The 21,763-nt window shown below is 46.8% G+C and overlaps 2 protein-coding genes across 5 annotated transcripts in view; one reads left to right on the top strand and one right to left on the bottom strand.

Moving 5' to 3' along the window:
• Nucleotides 1-3,535: 3,535 nt before the first annotated feature.
• On the top strand, nt 3,536-15,607 carry MORN4 (MORN repeat containing 4). Of its 2 annotated transcripts, XM_032432450.1 has the most exons (6): nt 3,536-3,679; nt 6,854-6,971; nt 11,736-11,833; nt 13,362-13,476; nt 13,877-13,986; nt 14,252-15,607. In XM_032432450.1, the coding sequence occupies exons 3-6, from the start codon at nt 11,767-11,769 to the stop codon at nt 14,398-14,400; spliced, it is 441 nt and encodes a 146-aa protein (XP_032288341.1). In that variant the 5' UTR covers nt 3,536-3,679; nt 6,854-6,971; nt 11,736-11,766; the 3' UTR covers nt 14,401-15,607. The 2 variants fall into 2 exon arrangements, with proteins under 2 accessions (XP_032288341.1, XP_032288340.1); XM_032432449.1 differs by lacking the exon at nt 6,854-6,971.
• HOGA1 (4-hydroxy-2-oxoglutarate aldolase 1) overlaps nt 9,425-21,763 on the bottom strand; it is a 28,781-nt gene continuing 16,442 nt past the window's right edge. For 2 of the 3 annotated variants that reach the window (XM_032432446.1, XM_032432447.1), the window contains one exon: nt 16,184-17,737. In XM_032432446.1, coding sequence (XP_032288337.1) covers nt 17,588-17,737 — 150 coding nt within the window. In that variant the 3' untranslated portion in view covers nt 16,184-17,587. Of the gene's footprint in view, nt 9,595-16,183; nt 17,738-21,763 lie in introns of those variants that run through there. The other variant, XR_004302694.1, reaches the window with a different exon arrangement.

Below are 21,763 nucleotides of genomic sequence, written 5' to 3'. Positions count from 1 at the left end.
CCCATCTCTACACTTAAGCTTCTGTTTTCTCACCTGTAAAATGGGAATTATCATCCCTTCCTCAATTAAATAAGAATTAAGATAATGTCTGTGGAACACTGACATAGTGCTTGGTACATAAACAATTATCCCTCCCTTAATTAAATAAGAATCAAGATAATGTATGTAAAACAGCACAATGGTTAGTACACTCAACAAATGGTACCACCTTTTTTTATCGTTGATGTTGTTTTTGTTTTTGTGCTTAAAATCACCAAGATTAGAGCCATGGGTTTTCACAAGAGATAATCAGCCATATTGTAACCAATATTTCATAGTCATTCTTTCTTGAATCAAATTATTGTCACAGTACTAGAAGTACTAGAAATACTGAACTGAACTGAACTGAATTGAATTGAAACAACTATTGTTGGGGGCACCTGGGTGGCTCAGTCATTAAGCGTCTGCCTTCGGCTCAGCTCAGGTCATGATCCCAGGGTCCTGGGATCGAGCCCCACATCGGGCTCCCTGCTCAGCGGGAAGCCTGCTTCACCCTCTCCCACTCCCCCTGCTTGTGTTCCCTCTCTCACTGTGTCTCTGTCAAATAAATAAATAAAATCTTTAAAAAAAAAAAGAAAGAAACAACTATTGTTTAATTGTATGTGTGAGAATGTCTTAAACATTTTTTGCCACATAAACCATTTTAGGCAAAGATCCATACAGTTTCCTCTTTCAGTTAGAAGACATGTATTTCCCTTTCTTATCCAGACATCGAATAATTCAGTAATACTTGTCTCTTGCATCCCAGGGATCACATCCACTGAGATGATCTCTTGGAATTATTTGTCTCATTTAGCCCGTAAGCTTCAAATTTTTGTCAAGGAAAGCTGCAAGATTTAGAGTTCTCCCTTGAGAACTCTGTGCAAAATCCTCAAAATTTATTTTTGATTCTACCCCTTAGAACTTGATTTTCCTTCTACTGAAAAAAAAGTGTCAATACATTCCCTATTACCTATGAAGAGCTAGCACTCACCAAATAACTAAGCACGTGCCAGACATTGTTTCATGTAAAGTACATGGATATAACTGGATTACATGTAAATGGCATTACAGCTCTTATGATGTTGGAAACTGAGTAAAGTAACTTGCCTATGGTCATGCAGCTGGTAAGTGGCAGAGCTGGATCCAAATCCAGGGAGACCAGCTCAATGCTTTTAACACTATATTGCCTCTTATTAAATATCTCTATGAGATGTGTTTCATATGTGATGTGGGAAGCAAAGGCAAAAGAAAAATTAAATTTCCTTACTACTTACAGCCCACTGACAAGTCCTTAAAACAGGCAGAGTGACATTCCTCTAGGAACTCAGCTGTCCTGACGTTAATATTTTGCTAAGGGAAAAAGGCTTAGCTTAACATTATCCCAACAACGCCCCCCACCCCCCGCTATCCTATAAGTCTACTTTAACATATAAACATTCCTTTAGAAACTTCCTTTATATCTACCCCCAAGATATCAGTTGGCAATCATCCCCCAAGCATATGACCTACCAATATACATCTGAAGGGTCTCATGACTAAGATTTTATTAGACAGTAATAAATGACCTTTTCCTAACAATAGCTAACCCCCTCAAAGTCTTGGAAACCTTGCTTCCATAATTCCTTAGAGACTTACGCTATCCCTAACCCCCTCCCAACTTGAAAGTATATAACCAGCCACTCCTCATGACCCCGGTGCAGCTCTTTCTGCCCACAGGTCCTGTCCCTGTGCTCTGTCCCCGTGCTTTAATAAAACCACCTTTTTGCACTGAATATATCTCAGAAATTCTTTCTTGGCCATTGCCTCTGAACCCCAACATCTTTCCTAAATCAGCATGTACCCCCTTTCTTTCCATTTTTACTGATGCCATTTACTTTTGAGACTCTCAATATATCTTAGCTACATTATTAAAATAGCTTGTGAGTTTGTTTCTCTGCTTCCAATCTCTCTGGTTATCTCTGTGCATCACTACCAGATTAATTTTCTTAAAACACTGGTTTCCTGGTGTCACTGCTCTGATCAAGAAACTACATTTTTTATTGCAGTAAAATATGCATATTTATCATTTTAACCATTCCCAAGTGTACAGGTCAGTAACATTAAATACATTCACAATGTTGCATAACCATCACCACTGCCTATACCCAAAACATTTTAATCATCCCAACAAAAACTCTGTATCCATTAAACAATAAGTCCCTCTTCTCTAGCTCCTGGTAACTTCAACTTTCTGTGTCTATGAATTTGCCCATTCAAACACTACATTTTGCAAACCATATCTTCCCCCTAATTTTTCAGGTTTCTCCATAACTTAACCACAATCTATTTAACCTTATTTCATCAAATTTTCTAATATACTTTCTCTAATCTAATAAGATCTGTTTTCTTGACATGCCATTCTCTCAACAACTGTATTTATATTTATAGTCACTACCACATAGTTTAGCATGCTTAACCATTGAGTGTTAGAGCTGGTTGAATCTTACAGGTCTGCTAGTCCAATCTCATTTTATAGGCTGGAGAACTTAATAACTTGCTTGAAGTCACACACACTTGGTGGCAGACATGGGATTTGAACACAGAATCCAAGTCTTTTAAAACCATGTAAACTGCTGTTTATGGAGCACTTACAATGTCACAGACACAGTACTGAGCATTTTACACTGTATTCTCATACAAGTGCTGGGGAGTCTTTATCATTATCATTATTTTCATTTTCTATTCCACAGATGAGGAAACGCCCAAATCAGAGAAGCAGTTTGTTTACTCTCTTCATGCACTTGCCTTCTTTTAATAATTAAATATAGTCTTGAATTTTTCCATGGGCATGAATCTTTTCTTCTCCACATCTAGGCAGTAAGTCCCATGAGGGCAGCGATCACGTCTTTTCTAGCTGCATTCACATTGGTCAGTAAATAAACATGTGGATAAAAGGATTGGCGTGCACGATATTTGGAGAATCTGCTCCAATCTTGACACTGTATTTTAAACACAAAAGATCTGAGTAATGACAACAACACAAATCCTTACAATGAGTGAATGCAGAAGTGTCCTGGTATCACAGTGCTGGCACGGGGCTGACACACATTAAACCGCAGCTGCTTGGTCCAGCATGTTACAATTCACAAAGCTGAAACTCAAAAGCCAGGTTTGGGTTCTGTCCTCAAACTCCAGGGAGGAGCCATTTACATCTCTGAAGGTCCGCGCAGGATCCGAGCCGCTTGAATTGGTGGTCACTGTTGTTTCTGACCCAGGTTTTGTTTTGTTTTTGTCGACGTTTAGGCTAGGCTGTCTCTGGGTAGACGAGACCTAAGGTCTCTCTCCATCAGGTGGCGGAGGTAGGACCGTGGGTTCAGCCCCACCCCTCTCTCGGATGTTTGACCCGAGCTCTTGAGACACTCCGCCCCGCACAAAGATGGCGCAGAGTCCGCGCTGGGCCAATGGAAAGTGGCGTTGCTCCCGGTTGCCTAGGTTACAGCCAATGGGCAGCGGGAATTGCGCCCAGTGCGGCCGCCCGGGATGGCGGCGTCAAGTGGGGCAGGCGCTGGTGGAGGTGTTGGGAGAGGCTGGTGGCAGGGGCGAGCCCGGCGGAGGCGCCGTCCCGGCCGCTGGAACCCCGCGTCTGGGCGTGATTGTCATCCCGAAAGGCGGAGCTCAGGTTGGCCGGCAGCGCAGGAGGGAGGGGGCCAGGAGAGTGTGGTTGGTGAGGAAGGGACTGAGGAGCCCATCCCGAGATGACTGGCTGGGGATGGTGACTCCATCCAGGACGCGCTGACCAGAGGGCGGGGCCGGTGGGGTGCCGAACCCGGGCCTCCGGTCTCTACCGCTGGGGCCGAGGCCAGGGAGAGCCCACGGTACCCGGCTTGGCGAGCGGGTGGGTGGGGGCTGCGTCCGGAGGGGATGGCAGACCAGTGTGAGCAGAGACCTGGCCCAGGCGGTAGAGCGGAGCTCGGGTAGAGGGAAAGATCGGTGCTGGGATGCAAGAACGGGGTGGGAGATCGACTAGGAAATGTTAGTTGGGTCCAGGGCTTTGTTTGGCCTGGGCCCGCTTCTCACACTCTGGTGGAGAGACGTCCCACACAACGAGGCTTGGGGAATGGGATGCCTCAATTAGTGGAGGTGGCACGCCAGCTGGGTGGCATCTCCAAACTGCTTAGGTATCCGCAGGAGTAGCTCGGCTTTATTAGAACTCGGTCCAGGCATTTCCTTTTTCATGAAATAGGATGGCAGTCCTCATCACCCTCAAGTCTTTTTTTTTTTTTTTTTTTAATCTTTCTGGTGTCAGGATTTTCTTCCCACTTTCTTCAATCTGTCCCACAGTCTTCCTAAATAAGACCAGTCTTCCTAAATAAGACCTTTATCTGGTAACAAAACATTTTTTTTTTTTTTTTTACTTTTTGAGTTCAAGGAAGTCATAGTAAAAAGACTTGTAGACTTATAAGAAAAACAGTTATTTCAAGCTCATTTAAAACACTTTAAAAGGAATGTGTGACTTTTTGTTCTAGGTTTCTTACAAGCCTAATTTTTGTTCACCAAAGTCTTCCTTTTCTTCTCTTTAGGATTCTAAAAGCCTAAGACTGCTTTCTTTATAATTAAGAGAACTTTGACAAGACGGTCATACTCTGGGGAGGCTTTGGAGGAACAATGTAAAGGTATATGTAGGGAAAGCTGGCTGCCTCAAAGCAATATTCTTAAAGTGAAAATCTGTTCCTCTTTATGTTAGCTTTTTTGTTGTTGTTGTTGTTAATCTGAATTTGAACAGAAGACATCTTGAATGCATAAATATTTTGTAGCAAGTTTGATTTCTAAACTCTAAAAAAAGACAAATGGAATGGAAACAAAAGTTAACATTCCTGTCTCCAAGTTCTATTTGGAAATGTCTGGGTGAGGAGAAAATAAAGATGGCAGGGATGTAGTCTGTTGCGCAGACCAATAGTATATTCGGTTCAGGGACAAAAGTCATTTTCTTTTAGATAAATGTTTGGATTGATCATTTGCAACCCATCTATCAAAAGAGCAGAAGGGGTGGGTATCTGTTTAAAAGCCTGAATCTTCTTGGTTTTGTGGCTAGATGCCATATGTATGCTGAAGCCTAAATTCCTAGGCTACGTGTTCTCTTTAAGATTTTTTGGGTAACTGATATAAATACTGATTTGCATCCTTCTTAAAGTGTTGGGTTTTCAGTCTTCATCAGCGCCGGCTATCCTGTATTAAACTAGATTTGTCTCAGTGACCATGATTTCTTTTTGGGTCAGTGGCTGCACAGCTGACAATTACTTAGCATGGCTAATTATAGAAGTCATAAATGAAAATCGCTGTCCCAGGCGGTGACAGTATCAGTTATTTGGACATAGGTAGAAGTTTCTAGTCAAATGTGTTCAACGTGGCCTGAGACCCATAGAGTCCACGTGTGTCCTTTAGTTAGCACTTCCGATTGTGTTCTTGGGAATGGACATCATGTTGACCAGCAACTGTTGAAAGGAGTTTGCTCTGTCTCCCTAGATAAAGAAAGGAATGGAAATGTACTTTTGGAAAAACACATGAGAGAGGAGGTGGCAGGGTTAGGTGGAGAGATGATGTTCCAGTTACTATAGCTGTATAACATTATACCCCAACCTTAGCTGCTTAAAACAACCGAGTGATGCTCACAGATTCTGTGAATCAGGAATTTGTAAAGGGCATCATGGGGATGACCTCGCTCTGCTCCATGCTACCTTAGATGGGATGCCGACTCAGTGGCTGGGAGCTAGAATCATCTGCAGGCTCCTTTGCTCACAGCTGGTGCCTGGGGTAGGCTGATTCAAAGATGAGAATTGCCAACTGGAGCACCAACACATGTGGCTCTTTGTGGCTCAGCTTCCTCACAGCACGGTAGCCCCACTGTAGTAAGACTTCTTCTGTGGTGGCTCAGGTCTCCAAGTGCAAGCGTACCAGTGAGCAAGAGGGAAGATGCATCACCTTTTCTGATCTGACCTCAGAACACACCATCTCTTCCATCGTGTTCTATCGGTTGAAGCAATCACAAGCCTGCCCCGATTCAAAGAAGAGGAGTTAGACTCCACCTTTTGATGGGGCAATGGCAAGGTCAAATTATAGAACGCGTAATACAGGAGGTAAGACTGCAAATGTCTTTGGAAATTACAATCTGCCACATTTGGTAATTAGAGGATGATCTTTTCAGGTTCATTGGCATCTTTAAAAACTTTAGGATCTATTCCCTCAGAGTAACAGCATACCAAAAGAGTGGCTACGTTTACAGTTTGAGGGGCTGACTAGTACTTTGTCCAAAGATAGTCTTCACACTGGAGAAACGCCATTCCCTTTCTTTCAGGGACCTTCTGTTGGTCCCTCTGAAACAAGTGGGATACCACTGTGTGGAAGTTTCACATAGCCTTGAGAAAAAGTAAACAGATGCTGGAGTCTGCTGCCTCTGAGCCCCTGGGCAGTCAGACTGACTCCTCACAAGCACCACAGTAACTCCTTCCAGACCTCGGAGTGAAGACAAGTTTACAGCTGCCAGACATCAAAAGGAAATGCCCTTATCTTATCATCTCCCTGCATACATCATGATTCTGTATTTATGTTTCGGAATGGTTGTTTAGTGATAAGATTTATTATAAGACACGGTCTTTAAGATTCTGACTTGTTTTGAAGGAATGAAATATTTCAGATTTGTTCCATAAGCTGACTTGTAGTGCGCCGACTTCATTAGTTCTGGAAAGAGCTGAAGACGGCCTGTAGTTGTCAAAGCTTCTCTGGACTGGAAAGAGTTTTCCTCTGCAGTTTCGATGGCAAACTGCTTCTCTTCCCCTCATTCATGTTGTATTTGCAGTGGAGTCATGCTGCCCTCTACCCCAGGCACACTGATGCTGGGCTGACAGCAAGAGGCTTGAGCCTGCACTTGGACGCTGACCTTGTGGAACGTTGGTGGAGCAGAGATGGCACACCAGGTACAGCGTCACCATCAGAGAACGCAGCCCCAGAGCTTTCCAGGGGCTTTAGGACAAGAAGAAAATGATCCCTGCCGCGGGACATCTTCTGCTATGTGAGAGAGCCTGGGCGTGGAGCTCCCGAGTAGCAACAGCGAGAAAATCCCTGGTGGAGCTGTGGGAGGGGCTCCCAGACATCACTGGAAGAGCTTCCCAAGCTGGCCTCATTATGGGGGTAGAAACGAATGCTGCTCCCTATTTGGGGGAGAGCCAGGGATTCTCAGGATTCATCTGTCCTCAAAGCTGGGAGGAAACGAGAGCTTTGAGACAGGGCCGGGGCCCAGAAGATGTGATTGAGCCCCGCTCTGTTCAGGGCCAGCTGTTTGCACATCAGACCATTTCTGGGCTTACAGCATCTATATCCAAAAGCATCATGACATAGGCCAAAATTAAAATATCCCATGGGATGGCCATAAAAAACAGACAGGTGGCAATTGTAGTTTACTTTTTCTCACCTGAGAATTTACCTCAGGCAAAATTGCTGAATTTTTTTCCAAATGTTATTTTAATTATATTGGTAGCATTTTTATACTGAGACTTTAGAGAAATTTCCATTACAGTAAGTGAATGTGTGAGTTGAGGTGTCTATTTTGGAAGGAGGAAAAGAATAATATTTAAGGGACAGGGCCTGGTGGTGTTCTAGGTACTTTCATGTATCTTATTTATTTTTTAAGATTTTATTTATTTAACTGACAGAACAAGCAGAGGGAGCAGCAAAGGGAGAGGGAGAAGCAGGCTTCCACTGAGCAGGGAGCCTAAAGTGGAGCTCGATCCCAGGACCCTGAGATCATGACCAGAGCCAAGGCAGACACTTAACCGACTGAGTGATCCAGGCACCCCAGTGTATCTTCTTTAATTTAATCCATGCCAATTCTCTGAAATAGGTATATTTTCTGTACTTTACAGGGGAGGAGACCAAGGTTTAAAGGCATTTAAGTAACCTTCCCGAAGTTACACAGTGCACTGGGGTGGGAGCCCCGGTATTGGCGCTCCTGGGCCCACATGCCACTGTATTACACTGGGAGGCATGTGGGATAGGAAGACAGGATGGGGTTTAGGAGCATGGGCCCCAGAGGCCGACCCCCAAGTCTCTGCTTCTAACTTGCACGTTAGCTAGGGTTCCTTGGTGAACTTACTTACCCTCTCTACTCCTCAGTTCCCTCATCCATAAAGTGGAAATGATAGTACTACCCACCTCATAAAGTTGTGAGCTGAAATTAGATTATGTATTTAAAAAACACTTATAGCACACAGTAAGGAGTCAATTCCTGTTAGTTGCTGTTGTAAAGATACTTCAAATAGCTTCTCTGGGGTTAGCTCAGTTGATTCCAGAGTGTTGTGTTGGCTGACCTGGAGTATAAATAACCCAGCCCCATCTACCATCACAATTTGGAGAATACAAACTAATGTACATCTTGTTTTAGTTGAACATTTAAAGCATCATTTTAGTATCAAATGCGCCAGATCCCTCTTGTACTGAGGAACCTACTCTTTGTAAGCCCATCTTGTTGTTCCATAATGGAAACAGCAATACAACCATTAACATTGTGTGTGATTTGGGCTTCTCTGGGACTTGAAGAAAGCTGACTGTTGGCATCAGGCCGCAGGGATTTAAAAATCCACTCCTGTTTGGTCCTCCAGGCCTGGCCCACATGCTCTGAAGAAGAGGTGCCCTTGTCCTGTTGGAACTCAATCAGATGCTTGAGGGTTAGACTCTAGGTTCATTTTTTTTTTTAAGATTTTATTTATTTATTTGAGAGAGAGAGAGAGTGCACAAGGGAGCGGGGAGGGGCACAGGGAGAGGGAGGGGCAGAGGGAGAGGGAGAAGCAGACTCCCGGATGAGCAGGGAGCCCAGATGCAGGGTTCCATCCCAGGACCCTGGGATCATGATCTGAGTCAAAGGCAGACGCTTAACCGACTGAGCCACCTAGGCACCCCTCTAGGTTCATTTTTTTTTTAAGATTTTAGTTATTTGGGGCGCCTGGGTGACTCAGTCATTAAGCGTCTGCCTTCAGCTCAGGTCATGGTTCCAGGGTCCTGGGATCGAGCCCCGCGTCAGGTTCCCTGCTCAGTGGGAAGCCTGCTTCTCCCTCTCCCACTCCCCCTGCTTGTGTCCCCTCTCTCGCTGTGTCTCTCTCTGTCAAATAAATAAAAAATCTTTTAGAAATAACGATGGAGAGAGAGAGTGAGTGAACAGATGAGCAGGGGGGAGAGGGGAGAAGCAGGCTCCCTGCTGCAGGGAGCCTGATGCGGGGCTCGATCCCAGGACCCTGGGATCATGACCTGAGCTGAAGGCAGATGCTTAACCCACTGAGCCACCCAGGCGCCCCCCTCTAGGTTCATTATTAATAACAGGGGACCTTTCAATAGTGATTTATAGATCAGAGAACTTTCACACATAGTTTATCTGTTTATTGGAGTAATAGTCCCCACGCTTTCAAGTGTGTAGCAATCCAACGATGTGCTTGTTAAAACTGCAGATTCCCCGGCTCTAACTTACAGAATCTGATTCAGTAGATCTGGGTGTGGGCCTAGGACTCTGCGTTGTCACAGTCACTTGCAAAAATGTTGTATTGCTTAGATCTGGAAAAGATGAAGAGGTGAGTAAACAGACCTAGAAATTAAATAAGAAGTAGGGATTGCACTTGTAAAAATATGTCAAATGCTTATTTGTCTCTGTTCGTATTTAATGATATTTTAGGTATCTTAACCCCCTTCTTATAGGATATCTTTTTTTTTTTTTAAGATTTTATTTATTTGACAGAGAGAGACACAGCGAGAGAGGGAACACAAGCAGGGGGAGTGGGAGAGGGAGAAGCAGGCTTCCCACTGAGCAGGGAGCCCGATGTGGGGCTCGATCCCAGGACCCTGGGATCATGACCTGAGCTGAAGGCAGACGCTTAACGACTGAGCCACCCAGGCGCCCCTAGGATATCTTTGAATACAAGCATTCTTTTACTGCACATGTGAAGCCATACCTAGCCAGTCTCCAAATGTTACTGGGTGTTTGTTTTTCTGTAATATCTCTGTCATCACCACTCCTTCCTTCTGCTCCCATTACGCTGTTATCCCCTTAGTGCAGGCCTCACGATCTTGTACCTGGGTCAATCAGTTAGCTTTTGCTGGGTAATAACACACCACCTCAAAACATAGTGGCTTAAAACAACCACCATGTATTTAGTCCGTCATTCTGTGGCTCAGTAATTTGGACCTGGGCTCAGGAGCAGCTCTGCTGGTCATGCCTGAGCTCACCCATGCATCTGTGGGCAGTTGGGACAGCAGCTCCACTTGACCCCTTGTCACCAGCCAACTCGCCCGGGCTTGTCCACAGGGGGGCAGGACAGTTCCAAGTGCAGTGAGAGGGCAAGCCCCGTGTGGACGAGCACTTTCCAAACCTCTACCCACCCAGACCCAGCGGGTGGGGGAATAAAGTGACTGTTAATGGAGGTGCTGCCGTGTCATCACAAGGGCACGAGCAGAGGGAGAGCGATTTGTGCTCGTTTTCAGTCTCCTGAATGATCACATCTCCTGCCTTGCAAGCTTTTCTGGCTGTGGGCTTTGCTGCTACAAAGCATCCTGTTTCCTGCTGCCACGTTCATTTCCCATAAGCACTGCTTTCATATTATGTGCCTGTTCATAAGCCCCCAGAGCCTTCGTCTTTCCCCCTCCTTATTAGCTGTAAACTCTTCTGCCTAGCTTTCCAAGGTCTCCTTAGAGTAGCTGGACCCAAAAAGCAGAGCGTGCAATACAAGAGAGAAAGAACTAGCAGCAGTCAGAGGAGGCCGGGACACTAGTCCAGCCCGGCCACAGACTAGCTCTTCACTTCTCTTTCTCCGTTTATGAAGTGACGGAATTTGGATTTAAATCTGAGAGGTTTTTTTTTCAGATTTCAGATTTCCGCTGAGTACCTAGACAAACTTAATTCCTATTACTCCTTAAATAAACCTTCCACTGCAGTAAAACCCAGCTTATTAGTTTCCCACTGAACATCCAGCTTACATAGCTCTCTGTGCTTTCATTCCCCAGGTTTTCTCCACGGGTAACTGCCTTTTGCTTTCTTGACCACTTGTTTTCAGTTGTGCCCAGCCCTGTCTCTGTTCATCTCTGCCATCCAGTTTGGCACTTAATGACATTATCTCTCATATTGTTCTGTCTTTCCATTATTAGTCTTACCAGCTAGACTGTAAACTCATTGAAGGAAGAGACTATATTTTACACATCAACTAAACACATAGTAGCTATCAAGCAAATATTTGTAGATTAATCCTCAGTTTCTATCCCAGGTCATAGAAAATTGGAACTAGCTGGTAACTTTTTTTTTTAAGATTTTACTTATTTATTTGAGAGAGATAGAAACAGCATGAGTTGGAGGGGTGGGCAGAAGGAGAGAGAGAATCCCAAGCAGACTCTGTGCTGAGCGATCCCAAGACCCTGAGCTCACGACCTGAGCTAAAACCAAGAGTCGGACGCTTAACCGACTGTGCCACCCAGGCGCCCCAGGCTGAGAACTTTTAAAACCAGTAGGAGGATGAGACTGCTTGAGCAGAGGTGGTGATGATGAGGGTGGGGGTGGGGGAATTGGAGAAGTGAGTATGTTTGTTAAATGTATCCAAGGTAATATACTTATTGGGCTGGTTAGTTGATAGACTGTATCAGCAAAATTGGTTTGCAGGCCTTTTCTCCAGCCATCCTGTGACTCTGGTTCTCTCCCCTGTTTCCTGCAGTCGTTATCCTTTTCTTCCGTACGCTGTCACCATGACCCTGACTAAAGGTTCCTTCACCTACTCCAGTGGGGAAGAATATCGAGGCGAGTGGAAGGAAGGTGAGAGAACCCCCCCCCCCCCCCCGACCGGGGATCATTTGGCTGTAGGACAAATACATCAGGCTATAGAATTCAACTGGATGAGTCTTCATGTCTGATTCCAGGATTTAATCTGAATAGTAATAGTGCCTTTCCTTTTCTTTGATTTTAGGATTAAATAAAGGAATTAGAAAATGCCATTGGTTGCCCAATCTCCAGCAATGAGTTAAATCTTTCTGCTTCGGAATATGAAGTGTCTTAACATCTTTTTATCCTTTTGTGTTATTATTTGGGAATTGTTTTTTATAAATACTCATGTACCAGGCAGAGTAAAATGAATTATTTTGAGTGCCTACAAACTGGAAAGTACAGAATTCATTGCAATGACTTGGTTCCAATGAATTTAAAAAGTTAAGGAAGATCTGGAAATTAGGACAGATAGATACTCAAGAGCAAATGACAGTCGTTGCCTTGAATTTCCTGTGACAGCTCATTGCATTTGGAAATATCTAGTCACAGGATTGGTGAAATTCTTCAGAGCCTGAGAAACACAGTCTGACCACTTAAAAGCCTCGTGGGGCCAATCCTAGCAAGCCACAAAGTGCCCCGAGGCGCCTTGACTTCCTACCGTTGTGCCAGTGAAGAGAAGTTTAGACCATTTTGACATTCACCCCATTCTTTTCATGTTAGATCCCTACAGCTCATGAATTCTTGAGCCCTGAGAGGAGAAACTGGGCAGATGGGATGTGACCTTGCTCGGTACCTCCCCTGCCTTTCTCCTGCCTCCCCAACACCTGCTGTCCCCTCAAATCTGGCCAGTTAGAGGTGCCATTTTGCCAGGCGGTCTCTATCCCCGTGAAGAACTCCCTCATACTCTGTTAGAAAGACATGATTGCTCCTCCCGCGTCTTGCTGTTTTCTGGTCAGTTCGACGGGTAAGCACAGCCCTACTGACGGAACAAAGCCCGAATCAGTGTTGCCAGGCAGCCTGGTAGGTTTGCTCCCTAGCTGCGCAGTTCCATGTGGCACTGTTTTCTCGCAGAGAGGCAACGGAAGTAAGTGGTGAGGGCTCTCCGGCCAGGATGCCTGCTGCGTTTTTCATTCTTGCTCTGCCACTCAACAGTGGTCGTGAGTAAGTGATTTAGCTTCTCCTAGCCTTGCTTTCTGCATCTGTGAAACGGGAATAATAATAGTACTGTGCCTACCTCTTAACGTCGTGAGGATTAGATAGGATGATCAGTACAAAGGGCTCAGAAGAGTGCCTGACACATAGTGAGGGCGCTCTGGTAGCTAGTGTTACTTTTCAGCGCTCTCTTATTCATACCGACAGAGACCTGCTCCACAGCTGATGCCTGTGACAGGTGGGAAGGTCCCAGGAGCCGGGTTTTCCTGGTGCCTGACTCTGGGTAGTAGTTCTCTGCCCAGCTGACATCACTGCTTCTCTTCTTTGCTTTGCGCGTCGGGTGACGAAAGACAAGGGATGTTAGGCAGCGAGGGGGTCCCTGAAGCTGCCCCATCCCAACCTGACAACTGTCGTTCTCTTTGCTCAGGCCGCAGACATGGTTTTGGTCAACTGATGTTTGCAGATGGTGGCATCTACCTGGGTCATTTTGAGAATGGGCTCTTTAATGGCTTCGGGGTACTGACCTTCTCCGATGGCTCAAGGTAAGTCCTGGGTCATTCCTTTCTCAGCTTTGATAGTGATAAATAGCTGGTCAGACCTGAGCTTGGCCCAGGCCCTCTGAAAACAGGCAAGAAGTAAGCAGTTCTTTTATGAGTTACTTTATAAGTAGATCTAAAATTTGAAATGGCAAGGAGCCAAGTGACCTTCCACCCGACTGCCATTCTCTTGTGTTACCTCCTTGAGATTAGAGCCCCATATCACACATGCTCTCTGGCCCTCCTCTGCCGGTTGGGAGTGGGGTGGGTGGGGGCAGGGATTCTGACACAAGCAGAATGCACTCAGCTCCTTGCTGTTAATAAGTAACACTCACTGGTAGCTGCTTCACAGTGAACCTCCGTAGCTCGCTACCCACCCTGCCTCTCCCATCTCATGTTTCTGCAGGTATGAGGGGGAGTTCGCCCAGGGCAAGTTTAATGGCGTCGGAGTCTTCATTCGACATGACAACATGACATTTGAAGGGGAATTTAAAAATGGCAGAGTAGACGGTTTTGGTAAGTCACAGCCCCGCAGGACGGGCGACCGGGGGGAGCATACAAGGGGGGGGAGTACACCTTGTTAGCTTGGATGCTTTCGGGGATGTCTACCAATCCCTAGCGACCGGGCCCTGACGCCGGTCTGTCGAACTTGCCCGTCCAGTGCTCCCGCTCTCAGGAGTAAGAGCTGCAGGTTTTCCTTCCTGCCGCCCCGTGGTACCTAGCTGCTTTCTGAGTCACGCACGCCCTTGTTGGTCCCGTATTTCCTCTGTCCCCCTCAAAGGCCTGCTGACCTTCCCTGATGGCTCTCACGGAATACCCCGCAACGAAGGGCTGTTTGAGAACAACAAGCTGCTGCGGCGTGAGAAGTGCTCCGCAGTCGTGCAGCGGGCCCAGAGCGCCTCCAAGTCGGCCAGAAGTCTCACCGCCTGACGGACGTCGGGCACCTGCTCCCAAGCACGGGCCAAAGTGCGGGCCCCGTGGCGCCCTCGAGGCGAATCCACAACCAGATGGGAGAGGAGAGGAGAATGCCCATGGAGCAGAGGGCTGGAGACATGCCCCCTCACCTGCCCAGTGGGGATTCAATGACGAAAGTCGTGAGGATTCTGGCCCCCCGGCCCACAGCAGGGTCACCAGTTCCGTCTCTGCCTCTCTCCCTGGTTGGTATTCTTTGTCCCTAACGCCTCGGGTCGCCCAGTGCAGACCTGCTTCTACTCGATTCCCTGCCAACGGAGGCAGGATCTCTTCATTCTGCCTGTACTGGGGGCAGATGATCCTGGCCCCAGGTTAGGGCTAGTGCTTTGTGCTACCCTGGAGAAACAGGGAGAAACACAGGGGTGGCTTAGACAGCTCCGCAGGCCTGTGAAAGTCAAAGCCAGAGCGTTTCCGTGTGTCACCCCCTCATTGGCTGCTGGTTGGCTTCATGGCTCCGGGCCTTCCACTTTGTCTCCCCAAGCTGGTATTTGTGTCTGCTTGTCCCCCTGTGAAGGGTACGGTAAGAGTGCGATTTCCCTCTCCCCTGACTGTACAAGCTGTCTTCCTTACCTGAGGTCCAGCAGCTAATTTTTGCCCCATTTGTGCCTCTCTCCTTCCTTAGACACAGGACAGGATCCCTTTTGGGGCTAGTCAAGAAACTGATACAAGGAGTCATCTCATAACGTGTATTTGTTACTTACTCCGGGGCAGAGGACAAACATCTCTGGGCCACTTAAGGCCCTACCATGGAGTGACTGAATTCTTAGGGGTGGGTTGGGCTGACACAGCCCCTTCCCAGCGGACCTGTAGGTCAGACCCACCTCAACCCCTTGGAGCTTGGGGAGACTTGAACCCATCCTAGGACCGAAGTGAACCAAAAGAGAGTTTGGCTCCTTACATTTGGTTTCCTGTTAACTCTTCCACCACGAGCTTGGCCTTCAGGTCTGGGGGTCAGATCTGGATGGATAGGATCCCTGCGTAGTTCATCACGGAGGCCTCCAGTTATCCCAGAACCCAGACATGCCCACTCCACTCCCAGCCCCTTATCCTCACACTGAATGTCTCCTCAACAGCAGATTGTGGTGGAGATTATAGCCGTGTGCCTCTATTTATTCTCTGAGTTGTACTGTAGAAACAGGTGTTTATGAAGAATAAACAAATCACCAGAACTGCCTGTACTTCGTTTCTTGACTCTTGCTCTGCATCCTCATCATGGATCAACCCATTTGCTGTTTCTAAAAGTTCATCACAGATGGGGGCTTGGAACTGACACCGCACACTTTACTACGTAGTACCTAATTCTCAAAACCTCTGCAAGGCAGGAGTTTTTTGTTTTTTTTTCCTTTTAAATCAGACAGGCTCAGGTTGCCCAAACTAGGAAGTGGCAGAGCTGGGTGGGATTTGTATCCTGGTTTTTCTGATTCCAAATCACTTGCCACTGTACTTCTTTTGTCCTGAGCGTCCAGAGTGCCCACATCCTGAGACCAGTTATTGTCACACCTCCTAGGTAACCTTGGGCAAGTCAACTCCTGCCTGGGTTTCCCTTTCTCTGCAACAGCACCTCCCCGACTGAGCTAATGTGCAGTGTTCACCTGCCACGCTAACCCCTGCACATGTGTGATCTTATGGAGCCCTGAGAGAAAGGAACTGTTACTATCCCCAAATTACAGATCGGGTCGGGCACTTAAGTAGTTGCCCAAGGTCCCATCGACCCTAAGGGGCATATCTAAGAACTTAAACCCAGGCCGGCTTAATTTAAGCCCAGAGGCTGAGTGCTTTACCAGTACACCGACCAGCCTCCCGAGCCCTAAATTCTGCCCCATAACTAAGCTGGATCCTCCTCTGAGCCCAGATCTTCTGGACGTTGCCTTGTGAGAAGAGCCCAGGTGCTAAGCCCCAAGCTTCAGTACCATCCAGATGGCCAATTTCAGTTGAAGATTGATACCTTTTATAGTCTCTCCTCTAGGCTTTGTCCTAAACAAGGATCTGTTTACCTTTCTTTTTAGCCAGAGTAATTTTTAAAACATTCATCTCTGGTTTACTGCCACTAGTCAAGTATCACTGAGTAAGGTTAAACATTTTTTGAGAAAGCAGTCTTTTTGGTTAATGTGCTAAAGTGTTTCTAAATATCTCAGTTGAATCTTTTTGCCTCCTACCTCCCAGTCAGAACTTCAATAAGCCTTTCCCCTTGGCCACCACTGATCTAATACCTCGTTTGCTGTGGACTCTTAGGGCCTCTCTCAGAGCTGGGAGAAAGCAGACCTTGAAGGTTAAATTGCCTCTAGGAAGGTTCTTGACATCTAGGCAGGAAACCTGAGACCTACATGGCAGCGAGGTGTCAATTTGTACATGGCCACACTGTTTTCACTTATTCAGCTTTATTGCAAGAACAAAGTATTATTTTTAACAATGAAAGCACAGTGCCTAAGGCAAGAGGATGGCCAGGTTTTAGACCAAGTCTCCCTCCCTAATGTCTCAGACCTAGGTTGGCTAGAAGTCTCCTTAAATGTAACATTTATCCACCAGGGGTCATTATTTACCAACTCTGGCAAGCCCCTGGATGGGCTCTGTGCTCTCTACGGTTGAGATCAAGGCTAGAGATGAGACTATGAGATAATCAAAATGGATTTAGGAAAGGGCACTGTGTCAGGAATGCAGCTTGGGGGCCTTTCAAAGGCCAGTGACACTTCTGATTAGGTTTCCGAACCCACCGCTTTCCCGGGAAGGAGTCAGTTCTTAGGAATAGCTCTGGCTCCCCGCTGCACTGTGCTGGGCTCAGGTGTGTACCCCCAAGTCTAAGCGGCCGTCCCATCAGTAAAATACATAACCTTACTTGTGCCCAGTACCCCCCTGCTCTTGCCCTCTAGCTCCTGGTCACGTCCCAGGGCACAGGAAGGCACAGTAGAAGGACAAGCAATTGCTCCTTCCCAGACTGAAGGTCTCTAGAGAGCAGAGTTTAGGATACAAATGCCAGCAGTCATGGGGCTGTGAGAATAGGAAATGGGGATGCACGGCAGAGCCTGGGAGAGGCTACCTGGAGGACTGAAGTAGGGAAACAGGCTTTGAAGCCTCGTACCCCCATGTGCCTCTTCGACTGCAGGTACAAGGCAGGAAGCTGAGATGGGCTCGGGTCCTCTCCTTGCCCTCAGAGCCAGCCATTACTGCTGAAATCCATACGCAGCTCCTCCTCGTCCGTGGGGCTCAGCTCCTGCAAGGGGGCTCGGCAGGGGCCTCCATAGTAGCCAAACCAGTCCATGGCCTTCTTCAGCCCGGGGATCCCAAAGCGCCGGGTCACCTGTGAAGCAGGGCCTGTTAGAAGAGACTGGGGAACACATGTCTGGGACACAGGTGTCACTTTCAGAAAGTTAGGGTTCCTCCCCGCCTCCCCTGGTAGAGTAACTTTACCACATCGGTGACACCACGGTCAATTGGAAATTCAGACTGAGAGACCAGAGGGCAGGGCAGCAGTAGAGAACACAATGCCAACAACTCAGATTAAGGAAGGAAGTCACCTCCTTGGGTTTTAGGAGAAAAATCCACCCCATTGGGGAAAAAAGCGGCATTCAGTCATCAAGCTGGGATGGGAGAAGATAGCAATGCTGTGGGTCTGCAGCCCAGTTCCCAGGGACCTAGGGCCAGGGCACAGCAGGCCTGGGAAGCCAGGCAGGGGAAGGGTCTGTGAGAACCTCAGGCATAGCCCAGACCTCAACTGGCCCTGCAGGATGGACCCTGACCCACTCATAGCTCCTCCCTGACCCCAACTCTGAAAAACAATGCATCAGCTGTCCTGAGAAGTTCCACTGTGTAACCTTGTATCATGAGCGTTTTCTCGTCTAAAAAATGAGGGGACTGGATGACATGATATCTAAAGTGTTTTCCATTGTAAGGGGGGACCTAAAGCTATTGTGATAACTTAAAATCATGCATGGGGTCTTATAGAAAATGAATCATCAAGTTTCTTTGCCTTCGGCATAGCAACTGGTTATTTCATGCTGATCAGAAGTGTTAGATGAATCTTTGACTACCTAAAAACTAGGAATGTAATCATTAATTAATAAAGTTTTATTTGGAGGGAAGGTAAAACCTTAGAAGTATGGGCTTCACGAAGGGTAAAATAATAAAAGAGGTTGGTTGCGAGCCACTGATGAATGATTGACGACTAACTGTTTACCACTAGTGGCCGGGGAATTTTTTCTTGGAATGAGTGATACGCCATCCTCCTCCCAGGCCTGGCCCCAGCCATGATGTTCTAATAACCTGGGCTTTTCACCCAAAACCTGAGTGGGGTATGAAAGACCTAGGGGAGAGGATGGGAACAAGAAGTACCTAGAGAAAGGCCGCCTTCCACCTTAGGTGCGTGAGATCTCTGAGTTGCCCCCTCCCCAGACCCACAGAAATAATTGAATGCTTTTTGTGGTAAAGAACACGGAAAGTCCTAAATATAGCCAGGGCAGGAGGCCAGCTAGGTCAGAAGGCAGAGGAAGGACATTGTGTTCGAGCAGGGCAGGGCAATAGGGTGACATCAAGCTGCTCCTGGGGGGGCTGAGCTGACAGCCCAGGCAGCAGAAAGGTGTTCCAGGCATTCCTGAATGTGTGCCCGGAGTTGGCACACAAGAAGGCACCGAGTGAAGAGGAAGGCAGGATGGCATGCGGAGAGCTAGCATGGCAGCGAGCATCCTCTCCTCCCAAGGGGCAGCCCACGACTTCATCTGTAAAATGAGGAGATGACAACACCTACCCCATGTCACAAGAATCAAATGAGAAAAATACCACTATAAGACCAGACCTCAAGAGACCTAAAAGCTGCTCCTTTTCCTGTCCTGGTGGTATGCTGGTTCTGGAACCTTCTCTCTGCAGGTGAGTGGGCAAAGAGAGCAGAGGTCCCACTCCAGTGGAGTGTCCGGTACATACCGGACAGTCTGTGCCCTGATGGCGCTCAGCTGAATGGCCCTCATTTCTGCAGTTCTTGCATCCTATTAATAGGGCATCCTATCCCAGGAGAACCTTCACATCCAGGGGGACTCGTGCTTGCCTCCTTAGCTGTCCTTTCTCTAAAGCTGAGTTAATCTGCCCCTTTGAGGTAAAGATACAAGCTGTGAGAGAGATCTAGAGCCCACCACTTCACCCAAACAAAACATTACTGCTTAGCCTGGGACTATCACCTCAGATGCAAAATTTAAGGGGATGCCAAAAAAATCAGTCATCCAGGTAAGTGATATTTAGTGCCATATTTTTTAAAAAATCAAAATCAATGCAAAAAAAAAAAAATCCATGATGAACAAAGTGTCAATGTTTTAAATAAAGACAGGATCCGACAGGGGCTCCTGGGTGGCTAGGTCAGTTAAGCGTCTGACTTCGGCTCAGGTCATGATCCCAGGGTCCTGGGATCGAGCCCCGCGTCAGGCTCCCTGCTTGGTGGGGAGCCTGCTTCTCCCTCTCCCCCTGCTGCTCTCCCTGCTTGTGCTCTCTCTCTCTCTCTGTCAAATAAATAAATAAAATCTTAAAAAAAAAAAAGACAGGATCCAACAGAACCGTGCCTTGCCATATTGTGGCCCGAGGCAAAAGTAAATGTGTGCCCCTATATCCATGTTCTGTGTGTTTTTTATTGGTTCATTTTTGTTTTTCTAGGAGTAAATGCAGGAAAAAATTTTTTGATGAGGTTGTTTCTATTCAAGCCAGGGAAGTAAAATTATAATAAATTATGTTTTTAATATAGATAGAATATTTAAAACTAAAAGAATGCTGTTTTAATATACCTACTTTTTAATTTTCTAATATATTTTTTCAAATAGTTTACTGTTCTATGGGGGGCAAAAATCACCATTTAGAAAAATACTGAGCCTGGCTGGCTCAGTTGGTGGAGCCTGCAACTCCTTTTTTTTTTCTTTTTTAAGATTTTATTTATTTATTTGACAGAGAGAGAGCACAAGCAGGCGGAGCGGCAGGCAGAGGAAGAGGGAGAAGCAGGCTCCCCACCAAGCAGGGAACCTGACCTCCCCACTGAGCAGGGAACCTGACACGGGGCTAGAGCCCAGGACTCTGGGATCATGACCTGAGCTGAAGGCAGACGCTTAACCGCTTAACCGACTGAGCCACCCAGGCGCCCCAAGCCTGCAACTCTTGATCTTGAGGTTGGAAAGAGAAAGAAAGGAAGGGAGGGAAGGAGGGGAAATACTTAGAGTTTCCACTTCCAGGAAGATGGAATGGATGTACTTTTCCCTATTCCTCCCAACAAATATAGCTAAAAATCCTTGGACATTATATAAAAACAAACATAAGGGGGCGCCTGGGTGGCTCAGTCGGTTAAGTGGCTGCGTTCAGCTCAGGTCATGATCCCAGAGTCCCAGAATCGAGCCCCACATGGGCTCCCCACTCAGTGGGGAGTCTGCTTCTCCCTCTGCTCTTCACCCTGCTCGTGCATGTTCTCTCTCTGTCTCAAATAAATAAATAAAATCTTAAAAAACAAACAAACAAACCTAAGACTCTGAAAGGTCGAGATAAGGAAGACAAACTAGGGACCTCAGGACCCAAGGAACACAGGGGTGAGTTCCCTGGCCTCAACTTGAAGCTTAAGAAGCCAGCAACCTCAGAATGCCAATGGGTACAGATAATACAAGCCCCCAACAAAAGCCTGTTCACTCAAGCCAAGGACCAGGAAGAAGCAGCCTAGCAAAAATGGAAAACTTTAAGACAATCACCACTCTACTCCAGCCAGGCACCCCAGCAAAAACTGTGGCCCCATCCCCACCATCCCCACCCAGGCCAGCAAAGGTTGAATTGGGACACAGAACTTCTACACCACCCCCACACTCTGGCAGTAAAGAGTGCCCTTCACCCGCAACAATGGATGGTCTCAGCAGAGGCCCAGTGAGGAAAATCAGAGCTTACACGTCACTGCCCACACCGAAGGAGGTCACCCCCCTCCAGACATATTTGTAATGTCAGTGGTGGCCACGTGGGAAGCAGTAAGGAGGCATTCCTACCCCTTCCGGTCAGGGAGGTGTCACTGGAGGTCGGGGGCAGAGCTGGAATTAAAAAAAATCCTCCCCAAAAGAAATCTCCAGGCCCAAATGATCTCACTGGAGAATTCTAAAAAACGGTTAAAAAATATTTAACACCAATTCTACACAGTCTCTTCCAGAAAATAGAAGAGGAGGGAATACTTCCCAGTCAACTGATGAAGCTATTACTATCCTAAGACCAAAATCAGACAAAGGCAGCACCAAAACAAGGGGAAAGCTATATACACTGTCTCCTATGAATATAGACAGAAAAATCTTCAACTAAGTATTCGCAAATGGAACTCAGCAATATTGGAAAA

The sequence above is a fragment of the Phoca vitulina genome, unplaced genomic scaffold (assembly GCF_004348235.1).
Source record: "Phoca vitulina isolate PV1807 unplaced genomic scaffold, GSC_HSeal_1.0 scaffold48, whole genome shotgun sequence".
Classification (NCBI taxonomy): Eukaryota; Metazoa; Chordata; class Mammalia; order Carnivora; family Phocidae; genus Phoca; species Phoca vitulina.
The sequence above is the reverse complement of the archived record's forward strand: the minus strand, read 5'-3'. Positions and strand labels throughout refer to the sequence as shown.

What these genes read in the sequence shown, in the direction of transcription:
- MORN4 (XM_032432449.1), top strand. Translation starts at nt 11,767, where the DNA reads ATGACCCTGACTAAAGGTTCCTTCACCTACTCCAGTGGGGAAGAATAT. An exon ending in TCGAGGCGAGTGGAAGGAAG is followed by an intron (nt 11,834 to 13,361) that starts GTGAGAGAACCC and finishes CTCTTTGCTCAG; the next exon opens with GCCGCAGACATGGTTTTGGT. An exon ending in TGGCAGAGTAGACGGTTTTG is followed by an intron (nt 13,987 to 14,251) that starts GTAAGTCACAGC and finishes TCCCCCTCAAAG; the next exon opens with GCCTGCTGACCTTCCCTGAT.